This window comes from Pezoporus wallicus, unplaced genomic scaffold, assembly GCF_028554395.1.
Source record: "Pezoporus wallicus isolate ANWC-B61680 ecotype Strahan unplaced genomic scaffold, APGP_CSIRO_Pwel_v1 contig_5261, whole genome shotgun sequence".
Taxonomy (NCBI): Eukaryota; Metazoa; Chordata; class Aves; order Psittaciformes; family Psittacidae; genus Pezoporus; species Pezoporus wallicus.
In genome coordinates, this window is record NW_026642423.1 from 2,655,707 (window position 1) to 2,681,503 (window position 25,797).

Consider the following 25,797-nt stretch of genomic DNA (forward strand, 5'->3'; position numbering starts at 1 on the left):
TTATGATATAGGCTTCATCTACCCATGTAAACAACCTCTGGAGTTAAGTTAGATCTAGCAGCAAGATGAAGCCAAATTTGCAATTTAGAACCCAGTCCTGGTTGCAGCAGAGAACAGTCTCGAAAATCACAGCAATACCGTTGATTTCATACACAGAAGGCAACTTCTGTGTTGCAGATGATATGAAAGAGAGCAAGAACAAAATTCAACTACTGAACCCAAATTCCGAGATTCTGTTTTCTTCAGATCCTCGTGCTTGCTTGCCCTTTAGAGTTCTAGACACTGGGGGAGAATTTCGTCAAAAAATATCCAAGACTGATGGGAATTTGTGCTAAAATAGACCTAAGGGCAGCAAATCTCTAGCAGAGTTTCAAATCTACAAGTAGATAGTATTTCAGTCATGTTTCAGCTAGAAACATTCCTTTCATCAGGAATTCTATATATTCACTATAACAGAGAAACTAAACCTCCTCTTTAAGAAAGAGATTTGTAAAAATATGCTTACAGAGGTGACATTTCCTTCAGCAAGTTTCATGATGCTAAAGCTACCTTCTTCATCTTCAATTCTTGGTTTCTTAGGGTTGGGTCCACCTTCACTGCTGCTATGAGGAGGATGGAAATTAATACAAACACTTTAAGTAAACCGTCCTGCCTACTAAGTAGGGAGTCAGTAAATTAATGAAATATACACTGGACGAAACTTCATGATACAACTATTCCTAAATTAACACTAAACCAGTTTTCGTATTTCCTTACACTGTACAAAGCAGACAGTAAAAACACAGATCAAACTTTATCCTGGCATAAAGCAAAGGCACTGCTTGTTGAAGGTGCAAGATTATTCATGCTTATTTCAGGAGTGAATTTACTTATACACATCTTTTCCACTTTTCTAAATATAGACTATCTCCAGTCACTTTATTTTGAACCTGTATACTGCATTAACCTTGATAATTTACATATTATAATTTACTGATTTACAGTATATCATATACAGTAATATATTACACACATTACAGTATATTACATTTGGTATTCTTGCCACATTTGTTGTAAATAGAAATAGCAAAAAAAATTAACATTTAAATTAAAAAATTATTTACTTTCAAAAATTACCTGCTAGTTCCTGTACTGGAATTGATAGCTGCTACAAAACTGTTTACGTGGTGGCTTTTGAGTCTAATGACCCACACTCTCCACCAGCACACAAGAGCTTTATAAGCTTCCACATACAGCAGTCAAAACCTGCTAGACACACCCCAATTAAGTACGTAAGAACTCTCAGGACATTTTAAGCTAATTGCAAAATGCTTTCAAAAGACAGTTGCTCTAAAAAAGCTAATTTTGAATTTAAGCTACTTTGTTGCTTTGTCCTGACAGGTAACATATACCAAAGTGTACATTCAAACTAGGATCTTAACTGTAACATCTAACATGCCAAACTTTACAGCACATCTTGGCAACAGAAGAAAATCAGGTAATCACAAAAGTGGAAGAAAATCAGATGCTGTGTTCTGTGTCACTTAATGTGACAGGCTACTGACACAGAAGAATCAATTTCAGTTTAAGAATGACTGAAAGCTACTCAGCTATCTGAATGGCAGCATCTGCGTCCAAGAAATCCCAAAATAAAGTAAAAAGTTTTTCTCAAAAATTCTGCTACTACAGTGAAAAGACTATAGGGACAAAGCCAAGGCTCCTAGACTAGATGCCACTTTGCATTCTACAAGGTTAAAACTGATTTCTAAAAACTGCATTGCACATTACAATCAACTATTAGAAGGCACTTGCACAGTCTTCCTTTTTACTTCCTATAGCACACCCCTCCCCTACTTTACAATCAGTGTCTATCCCACCTTGTTTCAGAAGTTTTCTCTGTCCTATACTTATTTTTGTCACTACCGAAATGAAATCCCTTCTCCTCAGCAACTCCTGTCATCCAACATAACCTTACTTATCACTCCAGGAGAAATTACTACTTCGGTTATGCCTCAAGACAAGAATAGGATACCTCGCTTCATGCTCAACCCTGCTGACTTTCTGGCTGACCTTGAACAAGGCGCTTAACTATTCTGGACAGCAAATATGCTAGTCTGTAAAATGGAGAGAAACTGATACTTTTTTAACAGCAGTGAGTTTACATCTTCCACTTGAACCAAAATCCTTGTATATTGATGTGCTTTGATGAAAGGTACAAAGAACAATGGAAATTATCTTTTAGAATATTTTTCTCCAAAGGTGTTTTGCAATCAGTTGCAATGTCTTGAAATCTTTTTCCTCCTGCATTATTTTTACTGATGCAAAATGCTTGGGGATTGGAGGAAGGAGGAGAACGTAAACGCTGATGCTGCATTTAACTGCCGAGGACCAAATCCACAGCTGTCATTAATCAGTTCAGTACAGTAGAAACTAATGAATCCACACCCATTTATACCAGCCAAGAATCTGACATTTAAAATCTGTTACTGGCAATGCACTGATTACCAGTATTTTTAAACTGTAAAACGTGCAACTACTATTTGAGAAAAATTAATGAAATACAAGATTAATTTAAAACACCCACTTCTGCGTTTATATAGAAGCCTCTCACATATGCAAAGTTGCATGAGGCAACAGCCCCTCCAAAGCCAACCTAAGAAGGAAAAAGTAAAACGCTTTCTGTTTTACTGGATTTTTTAAACTACATAAAACTTAGCAAAACTGAAACAAATGAATACTGAATATTAAAAACTGTGTTAAGATAGCATGCCTACATTTATGCTGCCTTAATCCCACTAGACCTTAAAAATTACGTGGAGATGAAGCTGGTCAATATGATGATAGGAGACACAAATTAGGCTTAGGAAAAAAAAAAAAGGTCAGGAAAGCTTCTAGACAAACTTTTCAAAACATTTTAGTGCAAATCATTTAGATCTGATAGTTTTATTGAATGTTATTTGTTGTTACACATTTTTCTTCGTCATTGTCACAGTGATGTATCTCTACAGTGTTTATTTAACTCTTCTTTATCAAAAGATATCCCTCAGCTGTTCCCCAAACACAGAAAACCATACAATTAATGTTTCTGTTGAAGCAATGACAATACCACTATACCCATCCATTACTACAGCAATATCATTTATTCTGCAATTTCTAAAGCTCTATTACCGTTCATTCTTCTTTGCATAATTGAGTTTGTATCCTTTTATTTCCCTTACAGTTTTTTTTTTAATCAATTTTAATGCCCTACATGAATTTCTATCTTAATTATTTTTATAGTTGCTTTCATCACCCTTCTAAAGGAAACCAGTTTTTAAACAAAATAGCTCTCCTACTTGCTTGTCAAATTGATGCCTTTGGGGTGATATGTTTTTAGGCAACTACCAATAAATTTTTGCTTATATTCTCTCTCTAGCTTGTTTGAATCTAGTTTTACTTTCTTTGATTTTGCTTTGGGTTTGTCTGAGTTTTTTTTAACTGGTTCTATCACCTTTTTAAAGTACACACAGAAATCTACTTATGCATACACACATACGAGAGAAACTGGGGCACAGAGCATGGACAGAAGAGTTTGCTCAGTATGAATTCAAGGACACACCAAGGAAGACAGGGACACATAGCAATGAACAAAACAAAAGGCAAGGTGCTTCCCAGTTTGTATACAGAAATGCAGTCATTGTTCTATAGAAGTAATGTGAGAAGTCCTATGTCATGTCTTCCCAAAGACAACATGCTGACAAGGCTCTAGTCATCCCCAGATAATGGATATATGACAGCTCAGATAACCAAGGTCTCAAAATGGCTCAAAGACATGGTTCCTAGCACTGAAAGGACTAAGATAAAAAAACTACAAAAGGGAGGGAGAAGGAGCTAACTAAAAGCTCTCCAACATGTGAGAGTGATGAGGCATGGAACAGGTTGCCCAAGGAAGTTGTGAATGTTCCATCCCTGTGTTCAAAGCCAGGGTAAGACAGAGCCTTGAGCAACCTGGTCTCATGGAATGTGTCCCTGCCCATGTCAAAGGGGTTGGAACTAGATGACCTAAAGGTCCTTTCCAACCCAAACCATTCTATGATTCTATGATCCCAGGGAACCCACTGGTTATATTATAAACATTCAACAAATTAAGCTCTAAGACACAGATTTCATTTGAGCAAATTGAGTTGGCTGGAGTGACAGTACTATTGCAGTAGCAATTAAACATTTATTCTTTATATCTGCAGCACAAATAAAGTAAACATAGTATATGTAACAACAAAAAAAAAAAAGTTAAAAACTCTTCAGACAATAGATGCTCCAGAAAGTGTCTGTAGCAGTTTGATTTTTCAAGACATCCACATTTACTGCACAGCAGATAATAATGAAGCTGCTTTTCTTTTGATTTGGTATTCAAAAATGAAAGCTGCAGAACAACTTAAATTGAGCATGCTGAGAAGGCTCATCTTTAAACCTAGTTTAAAGCCCTGCAGCATTTATTCTAAGCTAAATTAGACCCTCTGTTATTCTTATTTGAACTGTTTTGTTAACTACCAGTAGTGAACAGAGAGAGTAAGCTGCAACAGGTTACCCAGAGAGGATATGCAGTCTCCATCCAGACTGGATGAAGCTGTAAGTTACATACTTAGACGACAGATGACCCTGCTTTCACAGCAGACTGAAAAAGAAAGCTTCTGAGGCCCCTTCCAACCTGAGGGATTCTGTGACAACAAATACAGATATGAGAAAGCTACAGAACACTTCCTAGTGTGTCTTGCCCAATAATAGTAAGACCACCGTTAATCACAAAATACCCCAGACATACTGTGGTACCACAATATTCTCCACCGATCAGATCAGTGTTTTTATATTGTGTAGCTCATTGATTTTATGTTCTGAAGACCCTGAGACTGCTTCATCCAGCAAAAACAACTTGAAGTGTAAAACAAAGTTTAAAAAAATCCATAGTACAACTTCCAACTTACTTGTCTTTGAAGATGTCTTGAGCAGTCTTCTTGTCTTTTTTCTTGACAACCTCCTTTAGGGGGAAAAGTGCTTTTATTTTTTCAAGAGGACCCTGACACCTTTCTTTTACCACACTGGGCATCTCCAACATCTCTAAAAGGTGCTCTTCAATTGGCGGCAATGGCTCATTGGGGTGAAAAGCCTTATGCTGCAAACACTGCAAGAAACAATTTCAGCAGGGAAAAGCTTTTAGTTTATGTGCTTTTAATATAATGTCTGTATGCCTGACACCATATGGTAAATGCAAAATATCTTCCATATTAAAGAGTAGTCTTCATATTGCTGAGAAATATTCCAGCTCACAAGTGCTCCACTACAGAAGTGGATTGAAAGTCAATTGGTAAGCTGTTTAAGAAGATAAATAACATTAAACAAGAATAGTGATGCAGATGAGTGTTCCCACACTCACTGGCATGAGTTCTATGAAAATTATTAGGAAAACCCCAGTCATCTGCATCTATTCAGCTTTTTAACTTCACTTTGTCTTTAAAATGCAGATCTATTATAAAAGAGTCACATGGGAGAGATTTCTACACATTCCAAAATTAGGAATTAGCAAGAAGATATATACCCCAATCACGTATTCCAGTTACTGTCACAGTTTATTATCCCTCAAAGAACATATTTCTTCTTAGTCAATAATACTCGATACGCATACAAGAGAAATTTTCACCAGCTTAAGAGCAAATGAAAAGAGACGAGTTAAATGTACACAGGTAAGACACAGAAAACAGGTATGGTTGGAAATCAGCTTTGAAAGAGTGAGGGAATGAAGGGGCCTGACAGCTTACACCAAAGTTGGAACAGATGGTAGGAACTACAGAGAAGGCTTTTTCACCAAAGTGTAAAGACAGTGCACACAGTTAGGGAACCAAGCAAAGGAGAGAGATAAGGTTAATGAGGCAGACTATGGAAATTCCACTGAGAACCCTAAAAGCAAAATAGGTATCTTAAATGTTGTGAAGTGTGGAATAGCAGAAGAGATGCATGTGTAATGCATGTGTACGTGTGTGTGGAGAGAGAGAGAGAGAGAGAGAGATACCAGTGCATCCACACACACATGCATAAAACCACATAATCATAGAATGGTTTGGGTTGGAAGGGACATAATGTACATGATTTTTCTAAGCTCATTCTATTGGGTGTGTTAGACACGTGTGAAGGTAACTACTCCTGGCAAACTAGAAATACAGCAGAAATTTGCTCCCCTGTTGGCTGTCAGACATGCCATTAATTTAAAAAACAAAGCCAAAACAAACAAAACCCTCTATTCATACCAAAAAGCTGCCAATAAAGAAAATCCAGACCATATGCTACACATCAATACTGATGTGCTTTCATGCTGCTATTAAGATTCCAATCCATATTAAAGCATACTGTCAAAAGGAGGCAGTTACACAAGGCTACTGATTTGGAAAGACTTGTAATGATTTAAGGCATAATTATTTTGAAAGAGAGTAAAAATGTTGCTAGAAGCTGCAGTAATGGCTCTTGTGATACAAAAAAAACAATATTACAACAACATTAGAGAATTGAATTAAACTCAGGAAGTGAAAAAATTAAGTCTGCTGTTGTGAATGTGTTTCCCATCTGAAATCATTACGTGTGCAACTGGAAGAGCTGAGCAGATCAAGTAGCCACAACCTCCACTTGTTCCTCTTTTTTACAGTAGACAACTACGTCTGAAACCTGAGATGGTAGGTACCATCAAAACTCAGGTGCTAATTAGAAATTAAGTTAAACAGACTTAACCTGGAGTTTCCAATTCCAAACAGTCCCTTTTAAACTTGCTTCATCTTCCTTCTGTGCTCAGCAAGAACCACTCCTACTTTCACCAGCTAGAAGCAACCCACACTGCCACTGGCATCCAGACTCACTGTTCTTTTCATGCGTGTTGTCAGCAACGTACTAGCTCCTCCTTGCTCTTCCTTATTTCCTTACATTTCTAGCCTAGAGATGTAGCAAGCTTTCAGAAACAGGCATCATGCTAAGATGCTGGTCAATGAAATGAAGAAGTGGGCTTTTCAAAGAATTTATTCCATGATAAGAAATGGCATAAATGCATGAATAGACAGGAATTTACTGCAAGAAAGCATCTTGCCTTGTTCACTTCCACACAGCGTTTAGAAACACACTTTTGTAAAGAACATATTTTAGCAAATCAATAATAAATCCCACAGCAACCTGGTAGTATTTAAAGCCTTAGAAATAAGAGGCAGATTCGGCTAGCTAAAAGATAAGCATCTAGCCTATCTCTACACCACCACAATGATCATGTACTTACGATCTCCAAAACAAGAAGGATCAATTACTTTCCCAATGTTCTTATTCCATGGATTATGGAACAGGCTTGGACAAGTCAGCCTACACTAGTTATCTAGCTTTTGGGTGGTTAAACCTGTGCGAACTGAATCCCAACAAGAGTGTCTTAAAGTTCAGTTTACAGCTGAAATGACCTTCCAAGAGATCCACCACATTCAACCAAAGATAAGACTATTTTTTGTTTAAAGCCCTTAGACTTCTGTGAGCAACCTCCTGTGCCCCTTCTGTTCTGCTTTTTGAAAGAACATAACCATACAGTCCAACCATTTATAAACAAGCTCAGTCCTCTAGGGTCACTTACACACTTTACACAAGAGCCATTACAGCATATTTAGAGGCAGACTCTGCAGCTGGATCCCATGAAATATGTGATGCTGCAGGCTACTGTGCTCACAAGCCTTCCCCCAGGTCTGTCTCAGTACAGAGGAATTGGTTTATTGGCTATCAAATAAAATGCACTGTGTTCCCCAAATATCGTACGTGTTTCAAACCCCTGTATTTAAGAGGAACAACTTAAACAGTGATGCTGGAAGTCTGCTACCACAAAAGCAATAGAAGTTCACTCCGGCTTTTCTTGAAGCAAGGAACAGAAGTTGAAACTCTGGATGTAGGATATTCCTCATCTTCCACTCCAGCAAGCTTAACAACTGCTTTTCACCCACTCTGTCATTTCCTGATGCCTACCACTACTTCCAGAGATATAATTTAGCCTGATGTTTCTGTTTAAATCCTGGCTCTTGTCACTTACCATTCCAAGTATCTTCATAAGGTAACAGAGCAAGGAAATTAGGAAGTTCATCCTTTCTTCAGAGTTGTTTTTCCAAATTATTTATAAGTGCTGTTTAGCCTAATCAATTTACTGGCTACATTCAAAAAATGCTGCATAATTTTTCTTTGTATTTCTTAATGAATCAGCAGTGCCACTTGGTCTGCGAGCAAAATATTAAGAATCTGGAACATCTTTGCAGCAGAGAACAATCTTTCTGCAACTTACACAGATTAATAGCAGTTTTGTAACCACAAAAAATAAAAAAAAAAAAATTAAAAAATGGGGCTATGCATGGCCAAAAGAAAGCACTAAAAGGACTGGCAATTTAAGGCTTTATAAACAGCAAGCACTGTGGACAGGAACTGTGTACTACCCAGCACATCAAAACAATCAATAAATACTTTTTCCACCAGTAGTATTCACCCTTACAAAATCCTATTACCCTCTAAGGAAATTGGTGATTTACACAGTTACTCTCTTCTAGCCCTTGCCTCAACTGCTACAACACCACCATCACACTGTTCCAGAAGACAAATGGCACACCTAGAGAAACATCTGTCAGGCAATATCCACTGAACCAAAAGAATGCAAAATTGTTTCTAGCAACATAACAGAGGATATTCTATCCCCTATGTGTTTCATTTACAAGCAAAACTATGTTTATTTTTTAATACCAAGCCTTAAAATCCTTCCTACAATACTAGCCAGGCAGAGATCAAGCCATTTTTAGCTCTTGCCCAGCAATAACCTTCTATTGAACGAACCTTGCATTCAGTTACATATTGTCTTGTCAATACGACTGGCAGAATCTGAAGGGAACAGTGAGTTCTTCAAGTTTCAATCAGAGTAAGATTTTAAAAGAGTGGGCTTACATATATTCCTGAAACATATATATGACCTTCAGATCCTTTGGCTCTTTTGACAATACCACAGTAGCATGGCTTGTGGATGCTGGGGTAAGGTTTCTTAATTAAAAAAAATACAACACTTGTAAACTGAAAAATAATTATTTGGAATTGTTGAGATACGATGAACATGGTTGCTTTAACACCATTTCCAGTCAATTTTCAGACTGGAGTCATGCACTCAATATATCTCCATGGGTCTGTATATGACACAACTCTGCAGCTGCATAAGTTATAACATAATTTTCCTTATTTTTGAATTTGCTGTGTCATTTTTTGAACACTTGAATTCCAAAGTATAATTAAGTCTCTCATCCTCACAGTTTCAATGAAAACTGTCATGATATGAAAGGAATGTAAATCAAAATGATGCAAAAAAAAAAAAGCAGATCAATCTGAGTGGACTGCTCAAGATTTGACAGGACACAGAAGCTGAAGAGATCCCTGATTTTCAGTCAGTTTCTCTCTGTCCAGAAGTTGAAGACTGAGGCTATGCCCACACTATGATCACTGCAATAGAGTTTTGAGATACTCAAGCAAGTTTTAATTTGTCTAGTCTAGGTCCTGTAAATATCACTGGTGCTGTTGCAGACACCTCAGCACAGGTGTTATTTCCTTTCCTCCCTAGGAACTGGAAAATTTAAGAATAAAGACTCATGACAGGGACAACACAGAAATCACTGGCTATCTACTTGCTACTTAAATACAAAAGAATTTATATTAAATCTTCACAATACATATCTTTCCAATGCGAATCAAACACAGAAAAGTGAAAAGTCTTAACAAAACGAGGTTTTTAAAAATGCCATGTAGTTCATCTCACCTGATACAGCCTCTGAAAATGAGGGTTTGGGATTTTGCTGGGCTTAAACAGGTCCTCAAAAGTTTCTCCATCATCAGCTTCACAAACCAAATTCATAGAATCAATCAAAGAGTCAACAGCAGATAACTGATCCGCTAAGGCAGCAATCACATACAAAGAAAAAGTAAATATGCTTACAGATGGATGCATTTCTTGGAAAAATTTCTAAATGAAGATTCATTTCAGAACATGAGATTTTGACCAAGTCATTACATGCTACAGAATACACTACAGATATAAACATGCCAATAAAGAGTAGCAGACACAATAACACCCTGCTTTATTTAAGGACTACAGTCTAAAGTCAGAAAGCTTTTCTTTTCCCCCAAGACCTCAATTATTGCTGCCCTTCTGCTTCCATTTTTCTTCTTTTTCAAGATGTATTTGCAACAGAATGCTTATAGGCCATGTAGAAAATAAGAACAGTTTATTTGAAGAACTAAAGGGCATAATATAAATTTTTAAAGTTCTGATGGCAAATTAACACAGTTCACAACAGCCAACTATTGCTTTGGTAAGTCAGGTTTGAGATTTGTTCTCAAACTACGGGTTAGAGGCAAAAAAACGGAAACTGTTTCAGAAAACAACCCAGCATGCTTTATATACCCTGATGCGCAGATACCCATTTAATGAATCTCATAACAAACTTTAGAAGTGGGAGTTGATTTTAAACTACATCTATTTAAACTCATTGCTATGCAAAATTCTCAGAACAGTGAGTCAAGCTTTGTATGGCTGCATGCTCTATGGCTCTCCAAAGACAATCTCCATCTGAACCTGGACACCAGTAAGTGCATGCTTTAAAAAAACGCGAATACACCACAGAAAATACATTCTTTGTCTTGTACATTAGATTAACAGGCCATACTGCAACTAGCTACAGGACCAGCTTTGAACGAATGGAGCTGATGCCTCTAATTCTAACTAGCTAATCACACATCGTAGCTCCCAGAGGTTTGCCCATTTAGTCTCACAAATGAGTTCAAAGATCAAAGGATACAGAGGACTAAATCTCCACTCTCTATATGAAGATCCTGTGAGACTATTAATCCCATAACACAAGCCAGAAGCCATTTAACAGGACAGTTTTAAAAAACTGTGGGCAAACCTCAAGTCTGCTCAGCTTGCAACTAAGCTGGCAAAGTTTTGCTGCAGGCTTTACTTGTCAAGATCACATCACCATAATATATTCCCAAAGGGAAGGGGCTGTTCTTCCTAAGTCAAAGTTTTCACTGGAAAGCCAAATATTCCCTTTTAGAGTATCTCAAATGAAGACAAATGGGTTACCTTGCCCAGCAGCCCAGTGAATTACTATCTTACCTGTAGGAATGCATTTTTTATTGTTTTTCAAGGATGAAAATATATACTGTCTTAAGTCTTCCATGTAGGGTAGTTGAACATAGATGAGACACTAAGTGAGGCAAAAGAAGAAAACACTGAGCCTGAAGAAATCTAAAATAACCCAGAGTGCCCTATCAGGGCAATATAAACATAAGAAAAAGCCAAAGATGTAATACCTGTGTGCATGAAAATATTTAAATAAAATATTTACAGAGCAACACAGCTTTAAGCAGAATAAAACACAGAATTATTTTATAATATAGCAATGGCTATACTCCTCATTTTTTACTGGTAGAAAAAAGACCTTTCATGTCATCCAATCATTTTTCTTGCACAGAGTTCCAACCAGCCAAGTTTTAAATAAGTCATAAATTGGCGCTTTGGGAGGTTTCATCATAGCTTACTGTGGTCAAAAGTTGGTTTTATTTTTTTTTACATTCTCAGCCTCATTTTTTCTTTATTCAAATACCTCCTCCAGTTCATACCACCCTAAATAATTCCTTTCCATCCTTTATGTTTACATCCTTCAAAAGTCTGAAGATTGCTATGTCCGCCCCCACCTTCATCACTGCTTCGCCATGTTATACGAATTCAGCTCTTTCAATAGACTCTCATAAGTAAGATCAGTGGAAACATGCTGCAAAAATACCGATATGTGTTGCTTCTGAGTGTCTCAGAATTTTTTATATATATATTTCATATATGATTATGCTGCATACAGAATTCCTGTTTGTTTCTAAGAAACCCTTCGCCTCCTGTTTCTTAAAATAACCTTTTCAAGTAAATACTGTCTTACAAACTCTCCAGATAAACTTGAATAACAGCTTTAAATGCTGTGAACTCGTCCACTCAGTTCCAGTTGCCTCGGAAATCTAATGACAACAGCCTAGTTGGACATGCTTGAAATGCCACATCAACTATCAAATTCAAATTTTGCACTACCAAGCAACCTGGAAATAAATCTGCAGTTTAAGAAACTTAAGGAATCCAGTACAACATCAGACTGTATGCAGAGAGGTAGATAGTCACACAGCAAAAAAGCAGTGGCAACTTATTACATAACTATGGGATTATACTGTTTTTAGATACCAAAAATTTTCAGAGTTCCAGGATAATAAAATGAAACTATTAATATGTTACTGAAACAAAAATCAGTACCATTTAAACCGGTAATATAAGGGTTTAAAGCCCTTCCCAGATCTTTGCTTGTCAAGCCATCATAGGGGATACTAGTGGAACCATATTACATTATTTTTCCATGTATTTTTTCTAGGGAATTTTCTTACCTCTAGGTAATTTTATTACCTCTTTGCCCTAACAGTTGGTACTATGACTGAAAAGTCACATTGGTTTCTTCCAGTATTACAAAACACTGCATATGGTTCAAATATGATCATTTATTAATTGGTATTTGCAAAGCATCAGTATGGATGCTTTATAGAAAGGCAAGAGTGAAATATTACCTCATATGCATCCTTAATATATGGAAAAGCTGCTCCAATTTGTGGGTTGCTTCTTCTATCATAAGCATAACGTACTACAGCTACCACTTTCAACTCATCCAATGCATGAACAAGTGCAGAAAAAGCAACTGCTGCATTCTGGAAGGGGACAAAAAATAAAAAAAGCCACACAGTCCTGCAAGCTGTCATTAGCCTGCTGAAATACATCTTTCACAGTGAACTCTACTGCACTGATTTAACCAAGACTAGTTCCCATTTCAGCTATAACTTCAACACAAGCATTTTTCATGTTTGAAAAATGAAGATGCAGAAAGGTCCAATCTCATCATGATAGTGTATCAATTCAAAGCTGAGCAAACTTTAGATCTAGCACATTCCACCTTTTCCACTAGGTTTGAAGAGCTCTCAGAAGTGTTACAAGAGAGAGAGAAAGAGAGGGAAGACAGACACTTAAAGGAACACATCATAGCACCATACAGTGAGGTTTTTATCTCTGATTTTTAAAATAATTTGGAGGTCTGGTCTAAACAACACAGTGACAGAGCTTACCACTGCTCTGCATGTGAATGGACTTAAGCACCAATTCTAGGTTCCAAATGCTCTTGCACAAGCATAGTACTTACCAGTTTCTCATTATTCATGAGTTAGTGTACTCATTTGGGGTCTAATCCAACTTCTTTTCATCCTAATGGGCAGTGGAACAAGAACTACATAACCTGCATTAGAACTATGTGCCTTATTAACACAGAAAGACAGGACAATCTCAAGTGTCACTGTTATTCTTCTCTGTTCCACAGAAAAACACCCTTAGCATTAAACTCCAGTTCATCTTACCTCATCATCTTTTGCTGCAAAGACCTTCAGAACCTGGTTGCCCATGTAGCAATGCCTCTGGATCTACAGATTCAAATGGCCAAGAGTTAGCTTCATCTAAAGAAAACGTCAGCAATGCAACTGCACCTATAAAATTATGAAACTAACATATTACTCAAATGAGAAGCCACAAAATTTCATGACTGTGAATAGAAGTTAAAGCCTTGTATACGCTTTGTATCTCCATTTATCACTCAATATGGATATTCAGTCATATTCAACTTGACACTCTCATACCTTCATTATCATAGAATCATAGAATAGTTAGGGTTGGAAAGGACCTTAAGATCATCTAGTTCCAACCCCCCTGCCATGGGCAGGGACGCTTCCCACTAAACCATGGCACCCAAGTCTTTGTCCAACCTGGCCTTGAACACTGCCAGGGATGAAGCATTCACAGCCTCCCTGGGCAACCCATTCCAGTGCCTCACCACCCTAACAGGAAAGAATTTCTTCCTTATATCCAGTCTAAACTTCCCCTGTTTAAGTTTTAACCCACTATCCCTTGTTCTATCACTACAATCCCTGATGAAGATTCTCTCTCCAGCATCCCTATAGCCCCCCTTCAGATACTGGAAGGCTGCTATGAGGTTTCCACGCAGCCTTCCCTTCTCCAGGCTGAACAGCCCCAGCTTTCTCAGCCTGTATTCCTGCTCATCAACGAGCAGGAATAAAAAATTACGGCATCTGCAGCTGTTAGCAGTCTGAATAATACTGTAGTAATTCAGAAGTCAGTGTGGAAAACCAAAGTAGTTAATAAAAGGCTTAAACCTAGTAGACACCACATCTATGCTATAAGATTTTCCTAGCAAAGATATGTGAAAAAGGAGCTGAAAAAGTCACATCCCTAATTAATTAAGCTACTTCAACAGCAACATGAAGTATATGCGCCTGTGCTGGCAAAGCACTTCTGCTGGCAGAGTTTATGCTGTTCATGAGCATGGCTGAACCACACCACACACCCCCCAAAAATAAAAAACAATTTCATCAAGGGTTATTGCTGGAATAGCTGGAACCACAGAGGCTGGGAGACACCCAGAGAAACACTGTAACAGAAGAAAACCTGTCACCAAGACTGCATACTACTATGAACCCTGGGTAAAATTACATTTCTTTGTTACAGAAAAATCTCTTCAAATTACTGTCCCAACCTAACCTGGAGTTTCATTATTTAGCAAATTACCATAATGCTGTTGAAGTCAGAGCCAACTTGCATCCAAGAAGAACTGTTTAAAATATTACTGCACGATTTTTCAACTCAAATTATTCTACCTGCAATTATTCTTTGCTGTTTTCTCTTAAAAAACTCAGGAAATTTTATGTTCAGTATAGTATAAATAACCAGATGTGTGTGTCACTACACCTTTTTTGTGTACGGGAAAAAAAAAAGGTCCCTTTGTAATATTTTCAAGTATTATTTCTTGATTTATATGGCATTACTTATAAATTAAAAATCAAAGTTTAAGCAGCCTCTGATCTTCTTTCCTGAGGGATGTGAATAACTCAGAAAAATAATATAAGGTGGTTCTAGTCCTTCTTTAATTATGTATTTGAAGCTGTTCCAGTTTCTCTAGTTAATAATAAATAATCTTTTCCCCAAAGTTTTTTAAAGAAACAATTTAATACAAAACATACATTTGAATAGTGTCAATATTATGATTCCAAACAATAAAATTCCAGAACATAAGGAAAGCATGGGTTTTGAAAATTCCAGTCATAGCTGAAAACTTCCTGATATCATTATCTAAACAGCGTAATTTTAATTCTGCAATCACACCTGAATAATTTTATTATACTGATGTCTACACAACTATTATTGGGCATAATTGCTCACACTACTAGTTACAGAAGCAGAGCACACTTTACTTAAGATGTAATTCCTATGTGTTATGAAAGCCACAAACCAGAGAAGCACATCATAAAAAATTATCAAAAGCAATAAATAATATATTTTGTGCACTGAGAAAATATAAGCCAATTTGTTAATTGAGGTATATTTATGTGAATCAAGAATAATCCTAGAATTAATTATATTCTACAATTAATTATTAATTATGTATTTGAAGGTATTAACACATTGTCTGACCAAGGGGGGGGGGGGGGGTGGAAACCACGTAAAACAGCAGCTCACTTACAGGAGCATTATTTTTTTATCTGTTTTCCTCTTAGTTTCTTTAAAATAAAAGTCAGACTTCAGGTCAAAATAGGAGATCAGCCTCCAGCATAAGAAAATGCTGCACAAGGTGAAATACATCTTGTGGAATTAAATGAAGACAGTAAGACTCAGCTGTAGGCCAAGTTAATAATATGCTTTGGACCACCACACTGCAATAACGTAAGGGCATAACTAGCAACATGCAGGGGTCTCTGTGCCACCTGTACTGTAAAGTAAAAATATGTTTAGTAACATCCATTTGGGAGCAAGCTCCCACAGATACTACCTATTTTATTAGCATCTCTCCTTCCTGGTAAAGGTAACGATTCCTCAGCTTTCATCACCAGTACTATTTCGTTCGGACAGCGATACATTTCAAAGAACAGCAAGAGGGCTGAGAGCTTTCAGAACAGAAGGTGCAGTGCTGCCCTATGATTTTCTTTCTGTTTTGAGTGGCGAAGGGGACTGGATCAAGTGAACTCCAAGAGTAAAATTACAGTCACCCTGCGCAATATCCTGGAGAAGAAAGAGTGGGAGCAGCTTAACATTACTAGCAAATACTGGTGCTCACATCTCTGTACTTTCTCCTCGTATGTGCTGCTTCAAGAAGGGTTTTCTTAAGCCTTTGCCTAAGGCTTCCCTAATACTCAAGTCCTGGATTTTCTGCAGGAAAGCACCTTGTGCTGGATAGCTTTTATTAAGGTACTTGCACAATATAAGTTTCTTACATCTTCCAGCTAAAACGAATGGCAAAGTTAATATCACAAGTACAGGTTAAGTGCTTATAAACACCAAGCATCTTGCTGAAATACGGAGAGCTTTTGAACGACATTATCTTCATCTAAGTTCCATGAAGTCTTTGCTACATTTAGGTTTTATCATAGTAGAAACAAGAAGCAAGTCACAGTTTACAAACTAGTCCTCATGGAAATGAGAATAAACCCAGTCAGTTCTCAGGCTGTGACATTTCTTTAATGTTCAGAGAGAGACTTCTTCTGCTCTCATGGCTGGACAAAACCCAAAAAGGCTACTGCATGATCTGAACAGAAAAGAGACCACCTTCTGTTGCAGATCTGGCATCACTATTTAAGTTCATGAGATGAAATGAAACTACAATATCTCTTGTCTCCACAGAGATCTGAGTTCCGTGGTTCTTACTTTAATTGAGGGCCCAACAGCCACATTTATGAATGTCTGTCCTCACAAGACTACATACTGTTTACATGTACTGGAATGACAAAGACAAATCACTCCTATATACATGACTGCAGATGCCCCCCTCCTAACACTGGAATGCAGTACCACATCACAACTTCAGTGAATTCAAACTGAAATCCATTGTTCGAACAACCCAGGTAGTTGAATGGGAATAAGTTTAGTACTGTACCTGAGAGAATCTGCTGAATCCCAAAACAGAAAAGCATTTTGCTTCTGTTTTGTATTTCATTTGCTCTTCATCTTCCTTGGAAAAAGGAACTATATCACTCCCATAGCGAAACCCTGGAGAATAAGACAAGAGCATCCGGTAAGCATATGGCCCTACAACTCTAACACCAAAATTAGCTCTCTGAATATTTTAACAATCATGCATGCCCCACAGCTACACTCCACACACACTCATCAAATTACTTTCCCTGTTAACAAAAAAACCACACACCCATAGAAAGAAACATTTTGTACTCCATGAATAGCAGTTGCACTCCTTGTGCATTGTTTTATGTAATACAGCTACCCTCGTAGAGAGCAGAAAATACGGAAACTGAACATCTTGCCCAATAAAGTTATACTTGCAGAACAGATTTAAGCAAATCGGAATAGATTTCAGCAAGTAGACGGCAACACTCCTTGCAAATGTAACAGAGAAAAAACCAAACATACCACAGAGCACAGACAGGAAACCAAAAGAGATCCAGAAAACAAAATGTGTTAACAGTGGAAGTGAGATACACCTTCATACACAAAGGTACAGGTTGTATGCAGAAGTGGTGTCTGTATGTATTTGTTTTACTTCCCATGCCTTACATTGCAGGGATACCTCCACAAAACAGGAAGTTGTTAGCTTCTCAGATCTATCATCTGTTCCAACTGCTTATTCCGCCATGTCAAGCTCCAATACCCTCCCTGTATGTAACATGATCACTTTATTTATACTATAACAGACTAAGGACAATATCCTCAAGTGCAAAGAAAGCAGAAGGAACAGAGGTAAATCCCTGGATGAAAAACTATATGCAGACAGATTTTTCCTGGAAACTGAAAAGCAAGCACACATGCAGAATGAATGGAATTTCAGTATGGGTGCTTCAAATGCAAAATACTGTCTAATTACAGTATTTTCAAAAAGTTCACTGATGGAGAAATCTTTGATCTCTTTGTTCACATTGAGCTGTTCATCACTTCTTACTAATATCCCACATGCACTCATCAACTTAGGCTGTCAGGACATCAGCAGAGAATGGTCACAAATGCTTCAAAATATACATAACATAAAAAGTGGATTTTTTAAATTTTATTATAAGTTTTGAAGTTATAAAACATAAACAGACTACTACTGCTTACCTATCATTTCTGCTTAAAAAAACAGCACAGTCATTGGGACATTTTTATCTGCTACTGCTACAAGACACCCTTGATTGCTACAATTGAAAGATGTTAAATGAAAAAAAATACAGTATCGATCTTCATTTTTAAATTTACTTTATCCATTTGAGAGCACTTTCTACACTGTTATCTCAATAGTTCTGCCCTTTATAGTTAATACACTTGCCCTTGTGCGGGATAAAAACAGCAGAAGAAAGAAAAAAATTAGTAATAAAATATATCCATACAAGCACAAAAAATGTAAATATATTTGCTTAACTCAGTCTTTTAAAACTAGAGCATTTCATACTCTTCTGGGGCCTTCAGTCTTCTATGGAATTAAATCTGCTCTGAAACAAGCTGAAGATTATAAAAGAAGTATTCTTCATAACTATACCTCGGATAGAACCTATTATAGAATTTAAGAAACAAAACTAATAGACTCTTGAACACTAAACCCTCCTTTAATCATAGAATCATAGAATAGTTAGGGTTCGAAAGGACCTTAAGATCATCTAGCTCCAACCCCCCTGCCACAGGCAAGGACATCTCCCGCTAAACCATGTCACCCAAGGCTCTGTCCAACCTGGCCTTGAACACTGACAGGGATGGAGCATGCACCAAATATTCTGGTTCTCAGAATTTCCCTTTTCTCCAGATCCCTCCACTAACTTTTCCCTTTCAATCCTGTTGTATGCTCACAATCTTACGTCCTCCTCTACTGCCACTGAGGACAGGGCAGGCAAGGAAGAGCAGGTATGAGAGGAAGGACTGGAAAAAGGGATGAGAAGTAAACCCAAAGCAATTTGTCTCTGAACACTACAGTAAGAAAACAAGTTGAAACATGCTGAAATTTTCATCTCTCAATTTACTTAATGCTGCTCAAGAAGCAACCTCCTCCATAAAACCTTTTAAAGGAAATATATAGAGAGCTGTCATCAAACTATGCTTGGTGGTTTTCCAAAGTGCATCCATGAAGGAAATAATGGTTTCATCTTCCCAATTTCAGAGTATCTAGAGCAGCTGGTTATCTAGAAAAGAAAGTGTTATGAAAGTATACATGTGATCAGTACAACTGAAGACTTGAAAACAGAATAGAGGTAGCAGCACTACTCAATACAGAACTGAGGTATGGTCCTCCAGAGAATATAGTTTAGGAAGCTGTAGTACCTTTCAAGTCCTACCTGGTGGTATTATTATTGTTATTCCTATTACTGGCAAAAGCATGAATTTTTAAAATATCTGAAGACAAAGTCTCACATAACACTGTCTTGGGTTCCATCAGCTTACAGAACTTACATTCTAAGATCACAGCTAGGCTTCAAAGTATAAAACTGAAAGATGTTTAGGTGATTTAAGAGTACAAGCCATTACCATGGTTTGTCTTCAGGGTGTACATAAAGAAGTCATACCTTGAATAGTATCATCTTTCTCAACCTCTGTCTCATCATCATCATTCAAACAGTAAACAGTCTCTCTCCGCACATCATCTTTTCTGAGGGTTTTAGCATCCACAGTTGTCCAAACTTTTTTCAGCTTCTCTTCTGTGACCTTTATATCAGAATTCAAAGAAAAGGAACATCTTTCAGACTGCTTACAAAAACATGCAAAAAATTCTGAGACCAAGTTTGCATTATTTTCCCAATAAGGGACTAATAATGACAGCTTCAAATACGCATCTCTGACTGCTGACACAGTGCTTTCAGCACAGACTGATCTGCTTGTGACCTAGCACCTGAACTGTACCATATTTGCCCTGATTACTCATTAAAGTAATGCGCTAAGTCATTTGTGAAAGTCTTTTAGTCACAGATAGCATGTAACTTGAGATGTATTTTACTTCCTCCACCTATATAAACACTTTTGACAAAAAAATTAGATACGTGTTAAAGATGCAAGAATATTCAAAGCTTATTCAGCTTGTTTGCCCATGCTTTGCATCAGGCTTACTACAATTCAGGATAAAAATACCATATATTACTGGAACCTCCCCAAAAGGCACGAGAAGATCCCAGTTGCATAACAGGACTGGAAGAGGAAAGAAGGAATAAATGTCTGCAATGAGTGAATGTTTCCCAACTGGGAAAGAAAAATATTTTTTTTTTAATCACTACTTTAGTAAAATCAATGGTGTATTTAGTGAATGAGAAGAAAAATGGAAAACTGCCCAGAAAACAGAAAAGACAGAACAGATTATATCCATAGATATCTCAAGTCTATTCCTAGCTCTGACCCAACTGCTGTATGACCTTTGGGCTAGTCACTCAGTTCATTGTTGCTCACTCTCCCAAGCTTAATTTACACACAAAATAAAGACCTTCAGGAGAGGACGCTTAGTGCATATTTGTACTGATCTGGCAAAATATCCCAATAAAAGTAAGTAAGCATAAATAGAAAGCTAGCAGCAGAGACATCTTTCAAGGATAGTATGCCTGTCTCTGAGAAATCAGATATATTTCAACTTCACAATACATCTTCCAGAAATGTTGTGACACTGGCCAGACTCTTTGTCTTGGGTTCAAATACAAACCAAGTAATCTCCATTTCACCAGACCCATCAACACTGCCCCACTATATAGTTACCCATTAATTATTCAATAACTGAAATTTTGCACATTTTCTGTGTTTAAATACACTTACTTCTTCCTGGCACTGTGTGAAGGACAGTGTAAACTGTAAGGGAAACAGACTATGCACAAGCTCTGCCAAAGAGTATAAAGCAAACAAGCTGAAAAAATACACCTTTTTTCCCAAGTCTGAAGTAACAACAGATGTGATCTGAAACAATAGCTGGTAAAACATTCAGGCCCACCATTTTACATACACATGTGCATAATTCCTCTTGTGCCTAGAGCTTAAGAATCATATATTAAGTCTTATTGAGCTGCAGACATATCACTTATGCCGAATGGAAAGCTTTACATTTGCAGCATTCTTAATTAGGTTCATCAACCTCAACACCATTAAGTGTCAGAGTGTAGATAGCAATTACTTCTATTTCTGTACATCGTGAATTTTAGTTCTTTAACGTGTGTACAATATGGTGAAGTTAGAGTTGCTGTGGGAACCACAGTTTCAGACGTACTGCCGTCTACGCACATAAAATCTCTGCCATAATTATTTCAGATGTTGTTTTATCTTTTATTTTCTTGGTTTTAAATAAAAAACTTGCAGCTGCACCTAACTTGCTGCCAAAATACACTAAAACATACAATTTTATGAACTTACTGATTTGTAGGCCACAATCCTTATAGACAAATTAGAACCAATAGTGAGCTGGCAGGGCCAAGCCATAGGTCTTCTTTCTATTTTCTTAAACATTGAAAGATGCTCCAGGCTTTCTCTAAATCAGGAAAACAGAAATGAACTCTGGTAAACCGTAATAAAATATTACAGACAATACACTCTTTTCAGGGAGATGCAGGAGTCCAATCGTTTTAACTTACGACTGCACAAAGCACTAGAAAATAAACTGTATGAATAATCTTGTCATTAACTATTGTCAGGAAAAGAGAACGAAAAAAAGAAGTGGTACAGCAGATTATTCACATTTCAAGCCTTTACCATGGTGTGACACTAGTGCTTAAAGACAGTATGAAACCACACAATCACTTATTAAGTGTTTTACAATTATCTTTGCTCACCCAATTAGGGCATGTAGCTATTTGAAAAACCCAAATTAGAAAAAGCTCCCTAAATGGCAAAATGTTTTCTGCAGTGGACATGAAGAAATAAAGAATCCAGTTTCAATTAACAGGATTTTGTCTGTGTGGTAATTAACTTTTGACACTTTGTTTTTTATACAGTACTAACGAACTCATTATTTTCAGGGCATTCCGCTAGAGTGAAACAAGTTACTTTCAATGTTTCTAGCATAAGCAGCATATATACAAGTTTATAAAGACAAAAAAAAAGGAACTGTAATGATTTTATACTAAAAAGTGTTAACTTCATTGCACAACTTTAAGCAGTGGAGTCCAAAAATTAACTAATCTACTAACTAATTAACTTATATTACTGTGAAATCAAATAGGATTGCACCCCAGAACAGCTTCCAGCTAACATAAACCATACCAGCTATTTTGCTGTACAATTACAATGCAGAGAAAGCAATCCATTTTTCTTTTATTGCACGATGAAGCAAAGATAAAACGGTGCTGACCTGCTCTTTTGCACATGATGATAAAACCCAAGACCTACCTCTCTCTTCAGTAAAGCACCTGTCTGGCAGAAATTAGCATTAACACCTGAAAAATCAGTATAGAATTCTTGGTATTTTCATGTTTCTTAGGATGAGCTGACTTTTTTTTAATGTCTAACACAATTTAAGACAGAATTAACAGAGAAAATGCACTGGGATATTTATCATGAGATAATTACAGAATCATAGAACAGTTAGGGTTGGAAAGGACCTTAAGATCATCCAGTTCCAACACCCCTGCAATAGGGAGGGACACCTCACACTAAACCATGGCACCCAAGGCTCTGTCCAACCTGGCCTTGAACACCACCAGGGATGGAGCATTCACAACTTCCTTGGGCAACCCATTCCAGTGCCTCACCACCCTTACAGCAAAAAAAAAAAACCTTCCTCCTTATACTCAATCTAAACTTGCTCTGTTTAAGCTTGAACCCGTTACCCCTTGTCCTATTACTACAGCCCCTAATGAAGAGTCCATCCCCAGCATCCTGAGAGGCCCCCTTCAGATACTGGAAGGCTGCTATGAGGTCTCCACGCAGCCTTCTCTTCTCCAGGCTGAATAGCCCCAACTTTCTCAGCCTGTCTTCACACAGAAGGTGCTCCAGTCCCCTGATCATCCTTGTGGCCCTCCTCTGGACTTGTTCCAACAGTTCTGTGTCCTTTTTATGTTGAGGACACCAGAACTGCACACAATACTCCCAAGTGAGGTCTCACAAGAGCAGAGTAGAGGGGCAGGATCACCTCCTTCAACCTGCTGGTCACACTCCTTTTGATGCAGCCCAGGATATGGTTGGCTTTCTGGGCTGCAAGCGCACACTGCTGGCTCATGTTCATTTTCTCATCAGCCAAAACCCCCAAGTCCTTCTCTGCAGGGCTGCTCTGAATCTCTTCTTTGCCCAACCTGTAGCTGTGCTTGGGATTGCTCTGACCCAGCTGTAGGACCTTGCACTTGGCATGGTTAAACTTCATGAGGTTGGCATCAGCCCACCTCACAAGCGTGTCAAGGTCCCTCTGGATGCCATTCCTTTCCTCCAGCGTATCAACCAAACCACACAGCTTAGTGTCATCGGCAAACTTGCTGAGGGTGCACTCAATCCCACTGTCCATGTCAGCGATGAAGATGTTGAACAAGACCGGTCCCAACACTGATCCCTGAGGGACACCACTCGTTACTGGTCTCCAGCTGGACATTGAGCCATTGACCACAACTCTGAGGCCATCCAGCCAGTTCTTTAGCCAACCAATGGTCCATCTATCAAATTGATGTCTCTCCAATTTAGAGGCAAGGATGTTGTGTGGGACAGTGCTTAACACTTTGCACAAGTCCACATCGCATTTTGCTTTTTCCTCATGGAAAGGAAGCAATAGAGACATCAATGCAGGATTTTTAAAAAGAATCTGTTACGACATCAGTAAAAGTATTCAACATACATTCAAGAACGTGTGTGAAAATCAAACACGTGTCAAATGCCTAAAAATGTCATTTAAGCTCAATTTATGAATTCTGCCCTTTTAATTCCTTACATTTACAGAAGAAAAATGCTCCATCTTATCAAAGATGTAGCCAATAAAACTCTACTAAATGCACATTTCAACTTGGACTTTTAAAAAAAAACTGCTCTCCAATCCCTTCCCCCAAAATCCAGAGGCAGCAGAAGTACCTCCTGTCCAGTCAGAATATCAAACCCTTTAAAAAAAAAAAATAAAAATTGCTCACTTACTTTCTTGGCATGACTAATTTATTTTCACAAGAGTTGAAATATTTTTACCAGCAGGAATAATTAATATAGGGAAACAGAGAGTGTACCCAAGTTGGTAAATTATCATGACAGATTTGAAAAGCTAACTTCTTAAACCTTGATAAATAACTTAAGTGCATCTAAAATCTCACATATTCTTAAACAACTAAAGCTTTAATCTATTAGCCATATGCCTATTTATCCAGAGATTTTGGATTTTCCCTTAAATCATGGCACAAAAACAGCTTACACAGTAGCATGGACCTGTGATTAAGAGATAAAGAAGGTGACAAGCCATGTAGTAGCTTCATGCGTATGGATTATCCTAATGGATAATGGGCCCAGAAAGATACTGCCTTTCCATGCAGCCTTTTAACAACTGACAAAGCCTGCTTTCTTCTGCAGACTGATTCCCATGTTGACTAATATGAAGTACATACACAGTGATACATTTTTCTTCACTAATCCACACTAATGCAAAATAACAGTTTAACTGGCTGCTAAGGTGCAAAGCAGATCAGTTGGGCAGGGTGAGGGAAAGAAACCCCACAAATAAAATTATGAATAATAACATGCAAACCTTCAGGTACAAACCTCATCTAAACATTACACTTGATAATCACATTACAGTTAAGGTTTACTAAGATTCCTGAAAAACACATTATCTAAAAGATGGCACTCCATAATTGTAGAACAGAATTACTAAGACAGTAACAGCAGACTTCTATAAAGCACACAGATGCATTTTGCTTTTTTCCTGAGACAACACCTCCATGGAGAAGTGTTGGATATATCATTAACTACAGTTTTTCAGACACAAACATATATTTGCATTCTTTCACTGGGAAAACATGAAGTGAAAAACCATCTTTCAATTCCTGCATTTAGGAATGCCTCTAAAAAATTATACTGTTTGGCACAACAGCACAGTAGTCTCTGATTAAAGACCAGGGAACTAGATGATCTTAAGGTCCTTTCCAACCCTAATCATTTTATGATTCAACAAACAACATTACAAAGGACATGAAACTGTTGGAACAAGTCCAGAGGAGGGCCACAAGGATGATCAGCAGAGGAGCACCTACCGTATGAAGATAGGCTGAGAAAGTTGGGGCTGTTCAGCCTGGAGAAGAGAAGGCTGCATAGAGACCTCATAGCAGCCTTCCAGTATCTGAAGGGGGCCTCTCAGGATGCTGGGGATGGACTCTTCATTAGGGGCTGTAGTGATAGGACAAGGGGTAATGGGTTCAAACTTAAACAGGGCAAGTTTAGGCTGGATATAAGGAAGAAATTCTTCCCTGTTAGGGTGGTGAGGCACTGGAATAGGTTGCCCAGGGAAGTTGTGAATGCTCCATCCCTGGTGGTGTTCAAGGCCAGGTTGGACAGAGCCTTGGAAGGCATGGTTTAGTGGGAGGTGTCCCTGCCCATGGCAGGGGTGCTGGAGCTAGGTGATCTTAAGGTCCTTTCCAGCCCTAACTATTCTACGATTACTCAAAACATTAGTGGGAGTTCAATAAACTAGTGAGCTAAAAGAACAAAGGCTACCATTAAATGCAAATGTTCTTTCCAAAACATGCTTTTGCAATCTCATTTATAGAAACATTCTC

At 37.8% G+C, this 25,797-nt stretch overlaps 1 protein-coding gene across 3 annotated transcripts in view; it reads right to left on the reverse strand.

The window, feature by feature from the left end:
- XRCC5 (X-ray repair cross complementing 5) overlaps positions 1-25,797 on the reverse strand; it is a 52,443-nt gene that overhangs the window by 16,472 nt on the left and 10,174 nt on the right. For all 3 annotated transcript variants that reach the window (XM_057430337.1, XM_057430336.1, XM_057430338.1), the window contains exons 7-15: positions 21,479-21,593; positions 19,663-19,801; positions 17,058-17,170; positions 13,477-13,539; positions 12,643-12,780; positions 11,159-11,249; positions 9,800-9,933; positions 4,941-5,137; positions 506-599 (exon numbers count right to left, since the gene is read on the reverse strand). In XM_057430337.1, the coding sequence (XP_057286320.1) occupies positions 506-599; positions 4,941-5,137; positions 9,800-9,933; positions 11,159-11,249; positions 12,643-12,780; positions 13,477-13,539; positions 17,058-17,170; positions 19,663-19,801; positions 21,479-21,593 (1,084 nt within the window). The remainder of the gene's footprint in view (positions 1-505; positions 600-4,940; positions 5,138-9,799; positions 9,934-11,158; positions 11,250-12,642; positions 12,781-13,476; positions 13,540-17,057; positions 17,171-19,662; positions 19,802-21,478; positions 21,594-25,797) is intronic.